General features: G+C 47.6%; 1 protein-coding gene across 7 annotated transcripts in view; it reads left to right on the forward strand.

Annotated features, from left to right (window-relative positions):
- LOC119441408 (elongation factor G, mitochondrial) overlaps positions 1-21,278 on the forward strand; it is a 139,031-nt gene that overhangs the window by 17,775 nt on the left and 99,978 nt on the right. For all 7 annotated transcript variants that reach the window (XM_037706033.2, XM_049661247.1, XM_049661244.1 and 4 more), the window contains exons 5-8: positions 1,353-1,483; positions 8,639-8,755; positions 11,415-11,488; positions 19,690-19,766. In XM_037706033.2, coding sequence (XP_037561961.1) covers positions 1,353-1,483; positions 8,639-8,755; positions 11,415-11,488; positions 19,690-19,766 — 399 coding nt within the window. The remainder of the gene's footprint in view (positions 1-1,352; positions 1,484-8,638; positions 8,756-11,414; positions 11,489-19,689; positions 19,767-21,278) is intronic.

Genomic DNA, 21,278 nt, shown 5'->3' on the forward strand with positions numbered 1-21,278 from the left:
GCTTCCCTGTAAATAAAGTGTAAATAGCCTTGGGCATCAGTTACACGTAACAGTATTTATGTCCACTGCAGGACGAAGGCCTCTCCCTGCGATCTCCAATTACCCCTGTCTTGCGTTAGCTGATTCCAACTTGCACCTGCAAATTTCCTAACTTCATCAACCCACCTAGTTTTCTGCCGTCCTCGACTGCGCTTCCCTTCTCTTGGTATCCATTGTGCAACTCTAATGGTGCACCTGTTATCCATCCTACGCATTACGTGGCCTGCCCAGCTCCATTTTTTCCTCTTAATGTCAACTAGAATATCGGCTATCCCCGTTTGCTTCCTGATTCACACCGAATAATACCCAAAAAATGTGGATATCGAAACGGCCGTTGCCATAGCACAATTGGTAGTGTGGAGGTTGTGGATTTGGCTCCCATAGGTGGCAAGTTGTTTTTGCGTCCAATCTTATGTCCCTTTAGCTTATCATTTATACACTTTAATTAAAAACTATAAGTAACTTCTTTCACTTTCACTTTATTTGCTTAAAGACCCCTTTTTGGGGTATTACGTAAGGGGTGGGTTAAAAAAAATATGAGATACAAAGAATAGAAAATGTTACAAGGCATGTTGCGAGGCAATTTCTTCAATGAAGGCAGATGAGCAGGGTATAGAAACGATATTGTGTGCAAGGCTGTTTCAGTCTTTGGCTGTTCGAGGGAAAAAAGAAGACGCAAAGGTGATATGCTTTCTATGCTTCTAACTTCTATGCTTTCCTTGGCTTCATATAGTTGTGATTAACAAAAATCGAGCAGCTCGGCTCCCCTTTTTCTCGTTCCTCTATTAGTGATTGTCACACAGATCCTTATGTCCTGTTTTTCTGGAACACTTATTCGTGGCATTCTTGTTCTTCTTCTTGTTCTTTGTGCAATGTAGTCTGTATGGCTACTGTGTAATGAAAACCCACCTTAATTGCAGATTCAATGTCGGTTGCCATGGACGGTGTGCTATCGAAGAAAAAAAAACACATTTTCATGTCAGCTGTGCTGTATATTGTAGTCACTGAAAGTCCTCCTTGAATCCAGTGGTATATTTGGGGCATGCTCTAAAGAAGACCGTTTAGTGTTTGTGTGTTTCTATACTTGCTTTGTTCGCTTCTCTTCATAGAGCTTGAACATGTCAATGTGCCTTACCAGGGATGCCAAAGCTCAATGTTTGTTAGGCCACAAGAACTGTATGCATGGCAGGCCGTAATAGTTGTAGACAGTGAACATTTGATTTTCATGTGGAAGCTGTGGTGGTGGCAAGGCAGCCAGCTTCTAGACTTAGTGGCATGTTATTGACCTGATGCTTCGGCCTGGGGGTGTGCAGGTTGGGGGGGTGCAGTCACAGACACTGACTGTGTGTCGTCAGATGCGCCGCTATTCAGTCCCCTGCGTGGCCTTCATCAACAAGCTGGACCGCATGGGAGCCAATCCGCACAAAGTCTTGGGGCAACTCAGGTAGGCTGACTCTTTTTGGCTTTTTGCATCACACTAAAACACTGAAATACCAGCATGCACCTCTGCCTGTTTTTTTTTTCTGTGCATACCCTGTGCGGGTGTATACCCTGTGCGGGTGTAGGGTGTATCATGTTGTGGGGATGCGCGATTCTCACGCGTCCCATGATGTTGTTTTCCCCGCATGTCTCCTGTAGTCCGGCTTCTCTGCGTGGCTAAGCCCGGCGGTGGTTGCGGCGCGTTGCGAGAGATGGCGCTAGTGTCGCGATGCTGCGTAGTGTCGCGATGCTGGCGCCACCGAACGGCGGGGTCACTTGGGGGAAAAAGGTCGGAGGCGCTCTCTCTTTGGCTGGGGATCGGCGACCAACACGCACGAACGCTTCGCGCGTGCGCTGGCCCGCTTCGCGCGACCGGGCATCGGACGATAATTTTAACAGCTTTGCTCGGTTTGAGATGTTTCAACCGAAGCGTAGTCCTAGCGTGGATTTTGATCGCTAGTGTCGGCGGTGTGCTTTCTTGAGCGAGGCGACGGTTGCTGTAGCGTGTTTGAACTTTTCGACATGCTAAGCCTTTTCGCGAGTGTTTTGTTGAAATACTGTACACTCGTCGGTATACGAGAGCCACGTGGTCTGCATCCTGGGAGAGCGAGGCCTAGCGCCCGCGGAGCATTGGCAAGCCTGAAGCGAGTGAGTACGGAAGCCTCGTGGGTGGTCCGAATTTCTTATGTACATAGCTTCTTCCATATCTTTGACTTAGGAAGTCGAGGCTCAGGGAGCCGGGTGGCCGCGGGCCACGGGTGCCGCTACGGGCTGACTGGTATTGCGGCCTGGCACCGGGCGCTCCGACACCGTCTGGGACGGTGGGCGCCGTCAACTCGAATGCTGTGTGCACCGAGCGGAGTAGGACCACCTCACAGAGCTAACGTCTCCTCGCGGCTGCCTGTTCTTGTGCCCATTTTGGGTGTTGTTTCTTTTTTTTTTGGATGCCGGTTGTTGTCAAAAGTAGCGACGCATTAGGCCTAAGGCTTAACAAAGCCGCTTGTCGCACGTTGAGGGACACAACCTGGTGGACCGTGGTGTTGAGATGTCGCACCTTTCTTCCCTCATTAGTTCGCCTCGCACGAATTGAAATTACTCGTTCGACTCAAAAAAAAAAACAAGCTTTGTTCACGTGAACTTAGCATCTGAAATGCCACCCGAAATTTTTGCTAGCCGAATTGAACATCGTACCACGTGGGCGATGCGTATGCCGAATTCCTCTCCCTTGCACTACTTTAGTGTTTGTCGAGTGCGTTGAGTGTACGCAGCGTGAGCGGAGTCACCCCTGGTTTGCTGTCACCTGCACATCGTCAGCGCTGCTGCCCCGGACTACAATCGAGCTACCCCAGGCTTTGGAGATGCCTGTGGTCAATTCGGCGCAGCGACTTCGGCGGCCGCCAATGTCCGGCTCGCAACCCTCGGCGGCTGGGAAAAGAGCCGGCAGTCACCAACGGCTACTGCGGCTCTCGTCAGCAGGGCGCGAGCGACGCTTGCTCGTGCCGACTTCTGCGTCGCTGTTTCCGGAGTCCTGGGCTGGAGTCGTGCCATCGAATCTGCAGACGTGGTGCTGTGACCAACGGACGCCAGCGGTGAACCCCAGAGTCAATATCGGCTCGCATGTTGCGGATAACGCGTGGACATTTACTCGGCGGCGCCACTGTCGCATGTACTAACTTTTGTTCGCGACGCGCGCGTTGATAGGCCTTGTGACATGTTTCGCCGGCGTATGTGTAGTGATTTAAGGTTGGGGGGATGTGGGGATGCGCGATTCTCACGCGTCCCATGATGTTGTTTTCCCCTCATGTCTCCTGTAGTCCGGCTTCTCTGCGTGGCTAAGCCCGGCGGTGGTTGCGGCGCGTTGCGAGAGATGGCGCTAGTGTCGCGATGCTGCGTAGTGTCGCGATGCTGGCGCCACCGAACGGCGGGGTCACTTGGGGGAAAAAGGTCGGAGGCGCTCTCTCTTTGGCTGGGGATCGGCGACCAACACGCACGAACGCTTCGCGCGTGCGCCGGCCCGCTTCGCGCGACCGTCGCGCGAGGCTAAGAGCAGGACACCGGTATGGACGAACACGGATCGTTCGAGCGCGCCACCGTTCGCGTGACCGTACACGTGAACGACTAGGCGATGGTGTCATAGCATGGGGCGAACGTATTCGCTCGCTATCGGGTCGCGGTGAGTCGGACTTCCTTGATTTGTCGCGCGCCCGTGTGAATGTTCTATTGGTTGTAATTCGGCTAGTATGTATTAGTGTATGAAAGGTGCAATAAATGCCCTTTTGATTGTTTGCACTACTATGTGTCGTTCCTTTGTCCCAAGAGCACATGTGAGACCCCACAATGTTCAGCAGCATCATTGCTTTCTAGGTATGAAACGGCACATTTTGTGTCCCCGAGCTTCAACTGGGTCTTGGGCATCGAGGCCACAAATCTTTTCTTTCAATCCTGTTCCTGTAATCTATTATGCTGAGTGGCAAATATTAGCTACAGCAGTGGTGTGGCATTGCACAAACCAGTGTTGAAAGGTGAAAAAGTTGTAAAGATAAAAGAATTTTCGCAAAATACCGCCCCTGGTCGTGCTGATAGTGGCCTGTATCTGTGACCTCACTAGTCGCTTTTCATGGTGATGCGAACCAAATAAGAAGGAAAAATTTGGCAGTTTCGCTTGAACAGCAAAAAAACTTGGGTGTGCGAATACCGAATAGTAGATTTCAAATCGAATAGGATCAGAAAATTTCTTGTGAAGTTTAATCCTTACAAATTTGCTGCAAGAAAACACAGTATTGAACATGCTGAGGAGTGTATTAGCATTGCGTAACAATAATGTTGCAAGTTATTGGTAACTTAGTACCTAGGGATCAAGATGTACAGTATGGTCTACTGTTACTAAAACACCAAATTAGTATGGCAGCACCAATTACAGCTCAATTCTAAATGAAGGTCTGGAAAATATTTTTTTTAATCAATGCAACATCTGTTGAAAAGAATCAAGTGTTTATTGCCCTTTAAAGCTAAATAAGTAGTGAAGTTATGTTGTACTGAACTTCTTAATTTGAGATTTTCAGTTTAACAGTGCATCTGTGTTTTATGGCGATATTTTATTGCATAGCAAGATTTTGTTTCCTCTTTTCCTTCAAAATACAGGAGGGTGTTCCTAGCTTTGTGGGCAGGTGGGTTTTATGAGTTACCATCAGCTCATGAAGTTCAATCTATGAGACAGATGAAAGTGTGAACTGTGCGTTATGTGGTTCGATTACCGCTTCGCATGTAGCTGTCGGTGGAGCTGCATGGGTTGATCCTCAGCTGTGCCAATGGTAAAGAGCAGGGTCCCTTTCATTGTCAGGTTTTAGCATCATTTACCACCTGTCAAACTTTCGAAATTTGGAGAGCCAAGGCAAGATTTCGTGCAAGCCCCCTTCTCTGTCTAGGTCATTTTCAATTTTCCGTTTATTATTTATTTATTAGTACCTCAAATACCCCTTTCGGGGTTTTACATGAGGGGTGGGCATACTATCTAGTAGGTTACATTTTCGATGAATGCCTTGATCGATGAATGATTGGATTGGTGCACCGCTTTGGCAGGTAGATGATTTCTTTTTACATCACAGAAAAATGCTGAAAAATCTGTCTAGACCCATAGCCAGAGACTAATAGGGAAGCAAGTATGTGAAAGTTGTGTTAGTGCAAATAAGAAAAACTGTTTTACAAGGTAAATTGGCACAATAGAAAAACACAATCACAAGTAATAGATGGTCTTATAGATTTAACATGTGGTTTAGTAGTGTAAGGAAAAGAAAAAAAAATCCTGTAAGCCAAGTTGACGACCCAAAGGGGTTATTTTAACACGCTAATGGTGCCAACAAACACACTGTAAGTATACATATTTTAATAGAACAGTTAATATTTTGAAACATTATGCACAAAATATCTCCTAATGACAGATGGAATATGAGAAGCCGCCTCTTTTATATGAAGCAGAAGTTCATTCCCAAGTTTGGTTCCAAAAAACTGTATTAGCTGGTCTTCATATACCATATTTATTCCATTGTAACATGAGTTTCTTTCATGATTCTCGTCGCCTGAACTTGACCCTCATGTTACATTTGAATAACAACAAAACTGACCATTTTAAAACAAATATTCTAAGTCTCGCGATTTTTAGCATTATGTTAGCAACCTGTAACTCGATACGTCTCTATCCAATTCATAGATAAGTCAACTGAAATCAGAACTTGTTTTTGGATGGAATCGACTCAGTTTTCGCTGTGCTTGTGACTGATTACAATGCTGCAGTACCCTACGATCTCTTGTCGTTTGACTGCATTCATTCACGGCGTTATGGCAACGCAGTGCATTCGGTACGACGGCCGCTTCGAGAGGCGAGCAATTTTGGATGGCAGACGAGCTGGGAAAGTCCACCGGGGCTCGGTGTCACGACGTCAATGAGTCTTTTTACTGTGACCAGGTTCGAAGCGCTCATTGTAACAGTATGGTGATTTAAAAAGTGTTCGTTGTATCTGGAAGCAGTTTCAATAGGGAGGGTTGGAAAATTGTAAATGAACTGAAATATGGTCGTTATATCCGACAGATCGTTATATCTGGAATCGTTATAAGTGGGTTCAACTGTAGTAATAAAATATTCAATGTGTTTTTGACCTCACCTGTTTATGCTTTAGCTTTAGCATTCCAGTCCTAAATCACAGTCATTCAGCCCTGGACTCGGAAGTCTGTGATCCACCAGCTTGGTAGAAAGGCGTTTGCACTGATCAACCCCTCACACCTTTATCATGTCGGCTGGTGCAAATGCATCACCTGCCAGCTGTTAATGGGACTAGTTTAAGTTTCCAAGTGGTTACATAAAACATAAGTACAGTGTAGACCGCTTATAACGTAAGTCGCCGGAGTCGTCAATATCTGCACTATAAGCGGTACCACACTATAACCAAAACAACGATTTTCAAGCCCTGCACGTATGCAAAACATGTAGACAAAGCATGTAGACACGCTTTTTACTATCGCGCGCACATCGCGACGAAGCCGGTGCTCTTCAAACTCGACAGCTTTGCACCGAGTCAAAACGAAACAACTACTTGCCGCAACCGCTGCGGAAAAAACCGTGACTGCTATCGACGCGATTACGAACAGCGACTTTCCGGGGCTGAAGGCACACGCCCTGACGCACGCACCGAGTCTAGACGAATTAACTACCATTCGCTGCAACAACTGCAGCCGAAACCGCGGTCGCTATTTATGCGATCATCGATGGCGACGACGCAATTTTTTTAGCCACGCGGCCGAAACCGCGGTCGCTATCTATGCGATCATCGATGGCGGCTACGCAATTTTTTTAGCCACGCGGCCGAAACCGCGGTCGGTATCTATGCGATCATCGATGGCGACTACGCAATTTTTTTAGCCACGCGGCTGACGCGCGTACCGAGTAAAAACGAAACTACTGTTCTCCGCAACCGCTGCGGAGAAAACCGCGGCCGCTATCGACGCGATTGTGGATGACTACGCAGTTACGAAAGCCCGCGGCCAACGCAATGTTATACGTGGCGGTAAACGCAGGAATACGGGCTTTAAAGACACAAATAGGCTCGAAGCGTTCCGGCACTGCTGTCATTCACGTACGACTTCAACTGATGGCTGTGGCGATGCGGACTCCGCCGCTTCGTTTTGGTTGGACGCTAGCGCCGTTCTTGCACTTTTGTGTCGCCTATTTGCGGCGCTCCTTCCTCACTGAGCTCTAAAAATAGTCCGAATTAACAGTTGTGTTGCCAAGTAAGTCCGAATTAACGAGTTCGATTGCATTGAATAATGCTTAAGCCGGCCGGCAGCATGCACCTTGTTGAGAAGCGTGCTCGCTGCTGCCCTTGTCAGCGAGATTTTCCTGCGGAAGCCACATTATAACCGGTATTTCGTCTCACGCGGCTGCATTGTAAACGGTATGCGCATACATGGAGTTCTATGGGAGGGTAAACGGGAGTCGGAAAAGGCCGCGTTGCCAAGGTAAATACATCTGGTAGCGAAGCTTCCATACAAGCCCATACGTTCAAAACATGGTTGCTTATCGGCGGTTCATGGGGCTTAGCGCCATCTGTGTGAGGAGGGAACACTTCTGGCGGAAGAAAAAATAATTTGACGTCATATTTGTCAAAAACAGAAGTGACGTCATTTTGTTCTCATAGACGCGAAATTTGTTTTCGGAGGCCTGCCATTAGAGCTGTATATTCAATTGCCCTGCCATTCGACTTCGTGGGCGTTCCGGGTTTAGAGCGTGAAAAGCGATGCCGGAAAATATCAGCCGTACAGGTGTCGAAATCGCATCGCTGCACAGAACATACTTTCTTTGGAGGTCGACGAACGCTTTGGGCGATTGCGTAGAGTGCTCGTCCTTTCGTCGGATGCCATCCCGTCAGCCAGCGCTGTTGCACGAAAACAACTAAAGTAAACAAGTATCTAACGGTCGCAACTCACTACTTTTGACTGCACAGGTTAAGAAACAATAAAACTATCCGCGTCACCTAATTCAGACAAACTGTCGACATGCAAAACAACGCAACATGTGAGGGGGGCGTATTCTAACAGGTGAACTTTACGAGCGCCTTTCCATGCACTCCAAGAGTTGCATGGCATTGCAAGTGATAGCGGCGTCAACGCCCGCCGCTATCGATGGGCGCTCTCATGGTGGGCCCTGAAGAAAGGTGTTTATTGATAATGATCAAGTAAAATACAGTTGTATCTTTTCTCGCCATGCGTATATAAAATGAATTAGGAATTTTATTTTCGTTGAATGAATCTAACTGCGTCTCGCTTTAATTTAAAAACGCTTTTCTCTTTCCCAGTGTTTATTCCCTCCAAACATAGTCGCACTTCAATCGCTGCTCCCATAACCACCCTTGTTGATGTCGGTGACAATTGGTTCTGAACCGCTTTTCGCCCGAAGCTTCGCGACCTATGTGGATCGACCTTGGCGTTGCAGCCAGTTCTGCACTTTAAACAGTTACGTTATAAGTGGTCTATACTTTATAATGTTGGGTTCTTGTCTGTCCTCGTCAAAAGGACACAAGGAAGTCCTAAGAAAAGTGAGACAATTGGTGATCCTCTGTTGCACTTTCAGGTCCAAGCTTCAGTACAATGCAGCCCTGCTTCACTTGCCCATAGGGCTCGAGGCAAAGCACAGCGGGGTGGTGGACCTGATCCATCGCCGAGCCATCTACTGTCGTGGGGAGCATGGGTAAGTGTGTGAGCAAAGATTGTCTTTTCACAAAGTCTGACACAGTGCGAGAATCTGCTGCTGCGGATCTATGGCTGTCGACACTGCTGCCGACCACGAGGGCATGGGTTCGATATTCAACCAACTCTCAATGGAGGCAGAATGTAAATAATGGCTCCTGTACCCTGCTCTGGGTGCACATTAACCTTTTGACCGCCACTGCCGGGTATGCCCGTGTGTTTTGAGCACTTCCTGTGCCTCTGTTGAAGCAACTAGTGCAAAAAAAAAGTACATTGTATGCCTTTTGCACCATTCATGGAGAAATCATCTAAACATACAAAACTTTTAAGTTAAATTTCATATTGCAGGTGCACAAATGTCTCGGTGCTCTGTTACTTTGCATTGGCAGGGCAGCTACGGTGAACCAGTGCAGGTAGCAAGCAGGTCCATCCACACTTTCACAGACGAAGTTATTTGTAACTGCTTATGAGTTCTGAATAAAAAAAAGAATGAGGGAGAACTAGTTTCTGTGTAGCACGAAATGTCCGCTGAACCAACACGCGAAAAAAAAAAAAAAAGAACGGCCGCAGCTGATAATGGATAGGGCCATCATCATGGCCAGTGTGGCTGGTTTGTCCACTCGGACTATGACAAAGAAATGCAGGATATGTTCACAAATGCTGAAATAGGAGAAAGTCACTGCGAAAACTTGCTTCTATGTAGCGTGATATGTACACTGAATCAACATGCGAAAAAAACCCAGCAGGGGCTGAGGACCAGTAGCAAAAAAAAAATACTGGCAGTCAAAGGATTAAAGAGAAACATTAAATTTGTTTAGGCAAATGAATAATTCTTTAGAAGCTACATTTTGGTTGTTTTCACTTTAATGCGGTGATTACTGGAAGGGAAAATGAATGTCAAAGTTTCATTTTTGGAATTTTGTGCCGAAATTCTAGAGCCATTACATCAGTGTGACGTCAAGGATTTTGTAGTATTTTTTCTTATATGGACCGTTGTTCAGTAAATGTTCTTGAAATTTTCTAAGTTCAGTCTTTGGCTTTTGGCTTTTTTAGGACACAATAGAGTCCATCTTTTAATGATAAAAGCTAACTAGGCCCACACAGACGTCATCACAATTCATGAAGTCTGGGCTAGCTGGCGCGAAGAACTTCAAGGTGACATTCGTTGCCCATCTTTTGTTTTTGCATCTTTCCTGGCTTACCTGCCAAGCTTCTTCTCATGTTAGGAGCGGGTTTTTTTTGACATTGTAGGAGCATAATACAGCTCAACTGATTTTTCTGTTTAGTGTCCCTTTAAAGAATCGCAGGGGTCAAGATACACAGCCACAGCCTGCACTGCACTGTCCACATACCTGGCAACTCTCCAGAATTTTTCATAAAGTTTACAAAATTGGACTTGATTGGCGATTTACCGAATGTTGCGTCAAGTTTTACGACAAATAAATTCTGCTCACAAAGAAAGTTTCAAAGGCTTTGAAAGATGTGGCGGAGGAAATTGCAAAAAATGCATACAAAAAAAAGAAATTGCAATGCTGCCTGCTCTCCCCTCTTGTGGCAGTGCAAGGCACCATATAGCAGAAAGGTACTTGTATCAAACAAGTTTATTCAGACAAGTTCCTGAAGCATGCCAAATAGGTGCAGTCGCTGAAAAAGTCACTGTTATCTAAAAGATGTGTTGCGTGTCAGTCTCTGCTGCTGAAAGTGTGCTGTAGCTTGTGTGCTGCATCAAGATAAACCAGCATCATAAAGTGCTCATGCACCCATAAAAGGTGTGTGGTCAGAGCAAATTAGAGAAATGTATGTGGTATTCAAAGAGTTTAACAAAGTAAAGTGGTGGTCTGTGAGATTACCATTGTACCTTGTACATAGTTCTTGGAGGGAGCTCGTCTGTCAACAGGCCTGAGTAACCAGGTCTCAGAATGGCAGCTTGATTGTTTGGAGCAGCCCGTAAGATGTGCATGTGTTGCTTAGCACCTGCACATGCAACCCATGCTTTTGACCATTCCATACCCTGTAGCTGGCCATGAGTCTTCTTGACAAAAGGTGCATACCTGTCAAGCGCCGAGCTGCATGATTTCTTGCTGTGCATCTGGTCAACTAGCTGGGTGCAAGACTTATTTGCACACAAGGTAGAAGTGATGTATATTGCCAGTAAAGAATATTTAATGTGTTAAGCTATATTCTGTTTCGTTACGCTGTAAAAATTGTAGCTTTTAGCTTTTTGCATGCCTTGGAACGGCTACGAGCACCTCAGATAATGGGCTACAAGTCTTCCATTGTTGTCATTCATCAGGCTCTTCTGGCTGAGAAGTTAGTTACTCTGATTTGCATAATTGCTTGTCTAATTGCTAGCTCGAGTCATTTGTAAATGTATACCTTGGTGGTAAAAGCAATCCAAAGGAACTCATTTAATTATCCCATCTTTCAAGTTTAAACAGCGCGAAAAGACGGCAACAACAAGGAACTCATACACGCGCAGTACTCGTGAGCTAGTTATGTCATCTTTGGTGTCTTTAGGGAACTTTGAACGCATTTTTTGAAACAACTGGTACATTACTGGTACTATAAACTTTTGAAAAGCTGCCTGAGTAATGCTCAACCAGTGCCGAAAGTGTGCTGTAAGGGTAAATTTTCTGGCGCATCTTGTTGGCCACGTGCAGGGAGGAGGTGTGCTATGAAGATCCACCGGCAGACATCCGGACAGAAATGGAAGAACGACGGCATGAGCTCATTGGTAGGTGCCTTGCCATTGCGCTTGCAGTTTTCAATCTTCCGTTGTCATCGTAAACAGAATGCAAGAACTATACGATGGTCACAACGTACACATCATGTCACTGAGAGTTGTAGTGGGGTGGCCTGGATATCCTTCAGATGAACTACAGTAAAACCTCTTTAATATATGCTCGCTTAAGGGTCCCCTCACCAGGTTTAGCCGTTTTTAACAAACAAGTGTCGCTTATACATGATAATCGTGTCTGCAAAGTATTACTGAGCTGTTCGCCACGAGAACAGCTGACATATCAAACCAAACAGTGCACGCCTTCACTCTCGAGGCAGCCTGCTCCCAGCCAGAGAGCCATGGTCACACATGCACACATGCCTCTTCGCAGTGCCTATTTCGTCACTGGCCATGACTAATCATTTAATGCGGAAGGCGCAACGCCGCTACAAAGGAGGTGGGGCTTACATTGCGCTATGCCCCTCGGCTCCGGTATGGGAGAAGGCAGAGGGAAGGAGCACCGCTCGGGAACGCTACTAGAGGCAGAGGGAGAGCGTGTCTCCGTTGGCAGTGGCACTCGCCTCCTGGCGGCATGGTAACGGGACAGTTAGCGTCTTCTATTTCCTCCAAAAATGAACCGATCTGAAAAATTATTTTGGTAAGATGCTTCTTAGTACGTGCTTTGCAGCTTTTAGTGTCTAAGCAAAATTTGTAGGGGGGCCTGGTGAGGTGCCCTTTAAAACATGCTAGTGGCTAAAGCATACTTCTGATAAATTCCGAACCCAATCCCTATAGTTTAAGTAATAGTGGTTCATTGTATGCCTACCAGTTAGTGTGTACCACGATCACTCTTTGTCACAAAAACGTTAATTGAAGCACCTCAATTCGTGGTGTGGCTGTGGCCACAGTGTGCTGCAAAAAGATGCCCAGCATTTTCTGAAAGTGCAGATACTGGTCTACTAATGGACTGGTCTACTAATGCACAAAGCGACTGATACTTCAAGGTTTGCCTGAGGGTGTGCATATGGGCTTGAAGGAATGCAGACAAGATATTCATGAAGAGGTAGTTGAAGAGGTGTAATGAGGTACCTACATACAGTGTATGTGAAAGGGAGTGATGTAGGGGGTACACAGATATGTGACATCGAAGAGTGAGTTTCTTTATGCAGTAGACTTCACTCCGGGTTGCCATTACTGTTCTTTTTGAGTAGATATCATGGTGACGTGCAAGGGCCATATTCTGAAATGTTCCATTAGGGCGTATTTCTTTTTTTGCTTTCAGGCGCGCGCTGATTGGCTGGTTCAGCAAAACCGGAAAATAAGTTGTGCCACCTAATACAGTGTAGACCGCTTATAACGTAAGTCGCCGAAGTCGCGAATATCTGCACTATAAGCGGTACCGCATTATAACCAAAACAACTATTTCAAGCCCTGCATGTATGCAAAACATGTAGACCAAGCATGTTGATACGCTGTTGTTGATGGCAACTGCGCAGTTTTTTAAGCACGCGGCTGACGTGCGTACCGAGTGAAAACGAAACTACTGTTCGCCGCAACCGCTGCAGAGAAAAACGCGGCCGCTATCAACGCGATCGTGGATGACGACTACGCAGTTATGAAAGCCCGCGTCCAACGCAGTGTTATGCACAACGGTCAACGCAAGAATACAGGCTTTCAAGACACTAATAGGCTCGAAGCGTTCGGCGTTGCCGTCATTCACGTACGATTTCAACAGATGGCTGTGGCGATGCGGACTCCGCCGCTTCGTTTCGTTTGGACGTTAGCGCCGTTCTTGCTCTTTTGCGTCGCACATTTGCGGCGCTCCTCGCTCACCGAGCTCCAAAAGTAGTCCGAATTAACTGATGTGCAGCCAAATAAGTCCGAATTAACGAGAGTTTGATTACATTGAATAATGCATATGCCGGCTGGGAGCACACACCTTGTTGAGAAGCGTGTTCGCTGCCGCCCTTGTCGGCGAGATTTTGCCGCAGAAGCTGCATTATAACCGGTATTTCGTCTCACGCGGCTGCACTGTAAGCAGTATGCGTATACATGGAGTTCTATGGGAGGGTAAACGGGAGTCCAAAAAGGCCACGTTGTAGCCAGTTCTGCACTATAAACGGTTACGTTATAAGTGGTGTATACTGTAGTTCCGGTGTACGTCATTTTGACGTCACGGTGTCAGTGCGTGCTCCTGACACATATTCAATAAACGAACATGCCTGTGTCGTACTGTGGTCGATACATTCGAAAACAACACACCCGAGCTGCTCTGCACTCGCACGGTGCGCCGTCTCGTATTTTTGCGGAGCGTTTGAGTGCGCGTGTTGGTAGTGCATGTTGACATCATGGGTAAGCAGCCGGTTGACTTATATGTGTCAGTGCGTGCTCCTGACACATATTCAATAAACGAACATGCCTGTGTCGTACTGTGGTCGATACATTCGAAAACAACACACTCGAGCTGCTCTGCACTCGCACGGTGCGCCGTCTCGTATTTTTGCGGAGCGTTTGAGTGCGCGTGTTGGTAGTGCATGTTGACATCATGGGTAAGCAGCCGGTTGACTTATTGAACGCGACTTTCACCTAGGCGAAATATCGCCAAAGTGGAATGTTTCAGAATACGGCCCCAAGGCTGAGCAATAGGCTATTGCAGTCCCCATTCGATAATTTGTACTCTAGGGGGACTGCCATAACCTCCGAATAATCTGGAGTTCGAAATTCGTCCGGATTCGGCTTAAGATTAGTGAATTTATTCCAGTAGTGGCCAAAAAAGGTGTGCCATATTCTCGAATCGTCACTTTTGGGGGTAGCTTTAATTTCACGTGACTAGTGCAACACGCACTGGCATCTACGAGCGACAGCAATCTTGGCACACTGCCAAGCACGCTATCTTATCACACTGTGGGAGCGCTTCCGCCCGTTGATGCATCCAGTGCTAGTCTTGCAAAATACAGTGTAGACCACTTATAACGTAACCGCTTATAGCGCAGGACCGGATATAATATGGTCTTTTCAGACTCCCGTTAATTTTCTCATAGCACTCTATGTATATGCACATCGCTTATAGCGCAGTTGCGGGAGACGAAATACCGGTTACAGTGCAGCTGCCTGGAAGTTCGGCAGTCAACCTGGACGGCAGACGCTCCCCTCAAGCCACAAATACCGTATTTACTCAAATCTAACGAGAACTTTTTTTCCGATAAAGCAGGTCCAAAAATTGTGTGGGCGTTAGAATCGAGTATGACCCTAAATCTGTGTTACCATATAGCCGTCAGCATTTCAAAATGGCCGCCTCGCATGCGCGTCGAGCCTAGCTACTCTCGAGCCTAGCTACCGTAGCTTCCTCCATGTGCTGCAGTACACGTGCTTAGGCAATAGTCTACCGTCTGTCTTGACATTCTCTGCGTCTGCTCTATCAGCATGAAGTACCGAGTTCATCATGATGCCGCATTTAAAGGGAAAGTGATTATGTGTGCGGAGGCAGACGGAAATCAGGCCTCATCACAGGCGTTCGGAGAATCCGAAACTTGCGTTCGGGACAGGCGCAAACAGGAGGAGAGGATTTTCGCCAGCAAAGCAATGCGGAACGGTTTCAGTGGACTGAAGCAGGACGTAATCTGCGACGATCCACTTAGGAGATACGATCGCCTTGGCCCTATCTTGAAAGCAATCTGCGATAGGGAAAGTCTGCCGCGCGCCGTGTTTTTGCCGCTTATAGGTCGCGTTGAAGCGAGAGGCATGATAGCACGAAGGTCAATTTCGCGCGCCTCGCTTCGTCACTCAAGCATTTTGACAGTCCGTTTCCGCGGTCAACGAGCAAGATGTGTTCATGTTTGTGCACACGTGACACCGTGCTTGTTAATTTATTTAGTAATCGAATACGGAACCTAGAGCACGGTGACAGTGACAGCAGAAATGTACCTGGAGTGTCCATTATTGCAATAAAATAGTTGTTTTGGTTATAGTGCGGTACCGCTTATAGTGCGGATATTCGCGACTCCGGCGAATTACGTTATAAGTGGTCTACACTGTATTGGGAAAGTACATATCTTTAAAAGTGATCATCTAAAAATACGGCCCAAGTTTGTCAATGCGCTGCTATACGCACATACGCTTGTCTTTGGCAAGGCCAAAGGCTAATAATTCGTGGATAATAATCCGGGGCTGCGATTTCCTGGCAATGCCCTTTATGTTATTTCTTTTCACGCTTTTCACACTTCTTCAGTGGTCAGAGCGATGATCTGCCTGTGTTACCAGTGGGATCAGACGGCCATGATCGCGGAATGTAAGAGTGGAATGAAACTCGCACGTCAAATCGTGCCAGTTGCAAATGCAGCCTTTACCAACATTACTAGAATTTCTAGTAACTTGGCCTTTACGACTTACTGGCTGGGCTTATTCTGCGGTTTGGGTGTGGTCGGCAAATACTAAATCAACGAGGCTTTGCTAGTTTAGATTTTGAGGAAGCGTCGGTGACATGGCCAACAATGTATAAAAAAGAAAATACAGTAGAAGCCCGCTGTTACGTTCCTGGGTGCTGCATTTTCCCGGCTGTTACATCGTTTTCTGCCGGTCCTGGCACAGCTCCCATAGAACCCAATGCATTGGTAACACCGCTGTTGCGTCACAACCGTGGGACCGTTCCCGCATCATACGTTGCGAACTGCCACCCCGCGCCGGCCCGAGCGGCCATTTTGACTTTTCATGTCGATTGGCTTGGTGGCTTGACGATGGCATTGGCCACTCAAAGTGCCGAAGGCGACACCTATCACGGCCGCTGGATAAAAAAAAAGGTGCGGCCTGCCGCATGCATTGAAAACTGTGTGATCTGCGGCGGCACCACACGTCGGGGGCTGTTGTCTGACATCGGCATAGCAAATGCCTCAGGAACGTGCTTGGAACGCCGTCACGCGTTCCACGATGGCTAGTGCCGTTCGGCCCATCCAAGTGGCCGACAGTGCAACTACAGCTGTCATGTTCGCTCCCATTGCAGCGCACCCGACGCGGCAGGCCGTGCCTTTTTTTTTTATCCAGCGGCCGTTCACCTATATGCTGTTTCACATGGCGCGATTGGGGTCAAAAAAATTGTTTTGCTGCGCACGTCGCAGAGCGATTTTCGCTGACAGCTTTCCCATACGTCTGTGACATCGTGATTTCGCAGTGATGCCGAAGGTCGCCCCCTGATCACGTAGCATCCTAGCCTGCATCGCTAAATAAAAACGTGGAAACTAGCCATATTAAAATTTGCTTATTATTTGAAAATAGAATGTGTGCACTATTTTTTAATGTTTAAAAGCGTTGAGACTTTATGATCTCTTAGTGTGCAACCGTGGCGAGTGAAACGCTGCACAATACCACAAGTATGAGCGTGCGGCTAGTGCGGCATCGGTGGGGTGGTTTCGTTTAGTACCCCGTTGTTTCGGTAATATATCTCGAAACCACCACTCTTCTCCTGGAGGCGTATTTGCTTCTGCAGAAGAACCATTGAGTGTGCAAGCACCTGGCATAATTTGTAGCGATGAAGAGGTTTGTGACGGCGCCGATCGCTGCGACTCAGCGACGGAGCAACCAACATGTTGGAATCGCATCGGAAGAGCCCGCGGCGGTCGCTGAGCGACGGAATTTGCTTCGCCGCTGTGTGAAAATCGCACCACGTGAAACAGCCTTATGACATATTTTCATCATAAGGCGTCATGTCGCTCTCTCGCCGGTGCTCGAGGCACCGGCGAGAGAGCAAGGGGGAAGGGCGAGGGAGGGATACCGAGCGGCGTTGTACTCTAGCATCAACTGCGTACTGCGCGGCGGCGCGTGGGCTGTATCTTGAAAGTTATCTGTGTTGGGGGCAGAGTCTAGGCAGTGTAGGTGCATCGGCAGCTCGTAGCTTTGTGCGTGCTGTGTGTTCTCGGCGCTCGGTTTGCTTTGAAGTGATAGACAACAGCACGAAGGTCACTTCGCTCGCTGCTGCAGTGGCGCTTCCTCACGCCAGCGTTTGACAGCGCGTGTCCGCGCTCATCGAGTGTGATATGTTCATGTTTGCCTGTGGGTGCTGACACCATGCTTGTTAATATAGTTAATAAGCGAATGTTTACAAGTTTATACGGATGATAAAACTGCTATCCTTACATTGTATAGCTGTCTACTACAGTATATACCACTTATAACATAACCGTTTATAGTGCAGAACTGGCTACAACGCGGCCTTTTCCGACTCCCATTTACCCTCCCATAGAACTCCATGTATACGCATACTGTTTACAGTGCAGCCACGTGAGACGAAATACCGGTTATAATGCGGCTTCTGCGGGAAAATCTCGCCGACAAGGGCGGTAGCGAGCAATCTTCTCAATGAGGTGCGCCCACCGATGGGAGAGGATATCTACGAGGGTGATGCGGAGGAGGAGCATGAGGCGTGGAGCATGAGTCCAAGAGCGATAAAATTGTCGCCGCGCGCCATATGTGCGAGTGAAAGCACGCGGGGGATGCGCACCTTCACAGAGAGCGAACGCACAGCGGAGAGCAAACGCGACTTCCGTCGCGCAAGAGGCCGTGAGCGTATGAGAGGGAAGGAGGGGGGGTGATGCTGTGCTGCGGCACCAAATGCGTATCTTGCAACTGGGCGCAAGGGGAACTGGCGATGCAATCTCCCACGCGAAAGGAGCAAAGCGGGAAGGCAGCGCGGGAGGGAGGGAAAGAGGGGGGGCGGGGCGGCGGAGGCGTCGGCTTCTACTCTGCCAACAAATGCATTCTTGTACTTTGTGCCTGTGCCGGCTGTCGGTGTTGTCGCGCGCACCGTATCTTGAAAGCGATCTCCACACGGCTCTAACCTTTGTATGCGCTGTGCTTACGCTGCTCAGTTTCCGTTGAAGCGATAGACCGCACGAACCTTCGCTCGCTGCGGCGGCCGCGCTTGCCCACGCCCGCGTTTTGACAGTGATTGTCTGCGGTCATCGAGTCTATTCATGTTTGCTTGCGCGCGTTGACACCACACTTGTTAATTCAGTTAGTAAGCGAATGTGTCAAGTTTATGCAGCCGATAAAACTACTATTCCTACTCCTTATAGATCTCTACTAATTTGCTATCACAATTGATGCTTCACCTTTTGGGCAAAACTGCAACATTAAAAAAAATATATATTACTTTGTCTGCTTCATGCGAAGATCGTGGGTACTTGGACATTAACCTTTCAACGTTCGTAAATTTAAATGGATGCAAAACTCCCAGTCGCACGCTTCGATTCTCCCATATGCGCGACTGCTTGGTCTACATGTTTTGCATACGTGCAGGGCTTGAAAATCGTTGTTTTGGTTATAGTGCGGTACCGCTTATAGTGCAGATATTCACGACTCCAGCGACTTACGTTATAAGCGGTCTACACTGTAATTTGCCATCACAATTGATGCTTCGGCTTTTGGGTGAAACTACGACTTTTTTTCACGCGTAAGAATTAATATAATATTGTGTGTAGTTCAACACTACTCCTATTTTTCAATGTTTCCTGTTTCTCGGCTCTTGCGTTTCCCAGCTCTTACGTTTTCTTTTTTTTTTACGGTCCTGTGAAAAACGTATCAGCAGGGTTCTACTGTATCGCTATTTCTGCTCGATTCAGCGGCCTAATAATTAGCACACGGCTGGGGTGCAGTCAGAGTCCAAATTAATGCACGACGCTCTGTACTGTGCCTGGAACTTCAGTTGTCCTTATACATGCCATGGAGCTGTCCGAATAATCAAGCAGGTCTGAATTATCGGTGCCCGAATAATCGGTAAACGACTTTACTTATATTTTTCCTGCTTCTTGTGTAATCTGCCAAATTTCCAAGTTTAGTTTCTTCTCCATTTCCCAATTTTTCGGGACATTGTGGGAACAATCATGTTGGAAAATCAGAGCAGAATCCCGGGCAAGTTGGTAATTCATTACTCAAGTATTATTGCGCAACAAAAGACACGGACGTGAGAGAAGAAGAACGCAGAAGAAGAACACACACCATTGCGCTTGGTGTGTTCTTCTTCTCTCATGTCCGTATGTTTTGTTGTGCAATAATACTTGAGTATTAGAAAATCAGTTGCTGTTTTCTGATGTTTATTTAGTCAGGAAATGTTCACTGCGGAAATCATGGAAAATCTGGAAAGGCCAGGGAATATTGAAAAAGGGGGATATCCTGTGCCATCTTGTGTTGCCTGTAGTGTTTCTGAATTCAGCTTGTCTTTCCCACAGAACATGTTTCGAATGCGGACGAGGTGCTTGGGGAGATGTACTTGGAGGAGAAGACGCCCTCAGAGGAGCAACTAATGGTAAGCAGACATACTAAAGTTTTACATGTTCTCTGGGTTGTTAATGCATCACTAATTGCACAAACAATGTGATATATGCTGTATTTACCCAAGACTAACGCGCACCTTTTTTCTGAGACAATGGGTAAAAAATTGCATGAGCATTCGATATGAAACCACGTCCACGGCATTTACAATAGTCCATGTGCATCACTCATCCCTACGCCATTTCACAAACAATGAGGCTAGACTTGTTATGTTTTTTGCGCAAGTCCTCAAGCATTGAGATGTGCTATAAAGCTCTCAGTTTTTGTGTGCATGCCGGACGCAGCGATATCGCCATCACAAGATGGCGACAGAGCAAGTTTTTGTGACGGTACCTGTGGGTTCGTTTTGCGCTCGGCCAGATCTGGAGCGGCATTCTCGTTCGACTCGCCACCGTATGCGTCGATGTATATGGCTGCTCTCATTTCTGGCGCTGTGCCAAGTTCGGTATCTGTCTACAGCATGGGTTCTCAAAGTGGGTTCCGCGGAACCTACGGGTTCCGCAGGCCCCTGCTCGGGGTTCCGCGAGCCACTGATAAATTTTCCCTGGTCCCGCTCTCGACAAGTGTCTAAAACGGCGAGCACGAGGTGCGCTCGATCGAAAGAACCTCCATTACCCATGCCCGAGTGTCAAAAAGCACAACACAGTGCGTAACAGCAATGCGCGAACTGCGCAATAAATACGCAAGCAGCTTTTAGCCACCCAAACTCTGAGAACGGGCAGCGCGCCTAAGCTTTCACAGTTGAATCTCAGAGGCCGTAGCTTACCACCATGCGCGTTTCTCCTATTTGTAGTTAGGGTCGGTGCCGATAGTGTGCGCACTGACGTATACGTTGGAGGAAAAAAAAAAAAAATGCGCGGAGCGCCCCAAATGCGCGCCGCAGAAGAGCAAGAACGGCGTAGCGTCCAACCGAAACGAATCGGCGTAGTCCGCATCGCCGCGGTCCTCAGCGGCGATCGTACGCGGCACGTGACTGACAGCAACGCCGAAGCGCTTCGTGCCTAATTGTGCCTTTAAAGCTCTTATTCTTGCGTTTATCGCCGCGCGCAACACCGCGTTGGCGGCTAGCCGCGTGCCTTCGTAAGTGCGTAGTCGCTATCTCTAATCGCGTCGATAACCACCGCAGTTTCGTCCGCAGCGGTTGCGGCAAATAGTAGTTTCGTTTCACTCGATGCGCGCGTCGGCTGCGTGCCTTCACAACTGCGCAGTCGCCTCCCATGGCAGCGTCGATAGCGACCGGCCGCGCTTTCGTCCGCACTTCTTGCAGCGAACGGTAGTTTCGTTTTGACTTTGTGCGTGCGTCAGCCGCCTGCCTTCAGGGCCGGTATTTTGTAGTGATGACTAAAGTAATAATGCCTTTTCGCGCTTATCGCGCTTTGTCAGTGGTCAGAGCGACGGTCCGCTCGCGTTATCAACGGGATCAGCCGGCCGTGAGCGGTTGATGATAAGACTATTCTAAAATAAGTCATAAGGCATCGCTACAAAA

This window comes from Dermacentor silvarum, chromosome 2 (genome assembly GCF_013339745.2).
Source record: "Dermacentor silvarum isolate Dsil-2018 chromosome 2, BIME_Dsil_1.4, whole genome shotgun sequence".
Taxonomy (NCBI): domain Eukaryota; kingdom Metazoa; phylum Arthropoda; class Arachnida; order Ixodida; family Ixodidae; genus Dermacentor; species Dermacentor silvarum.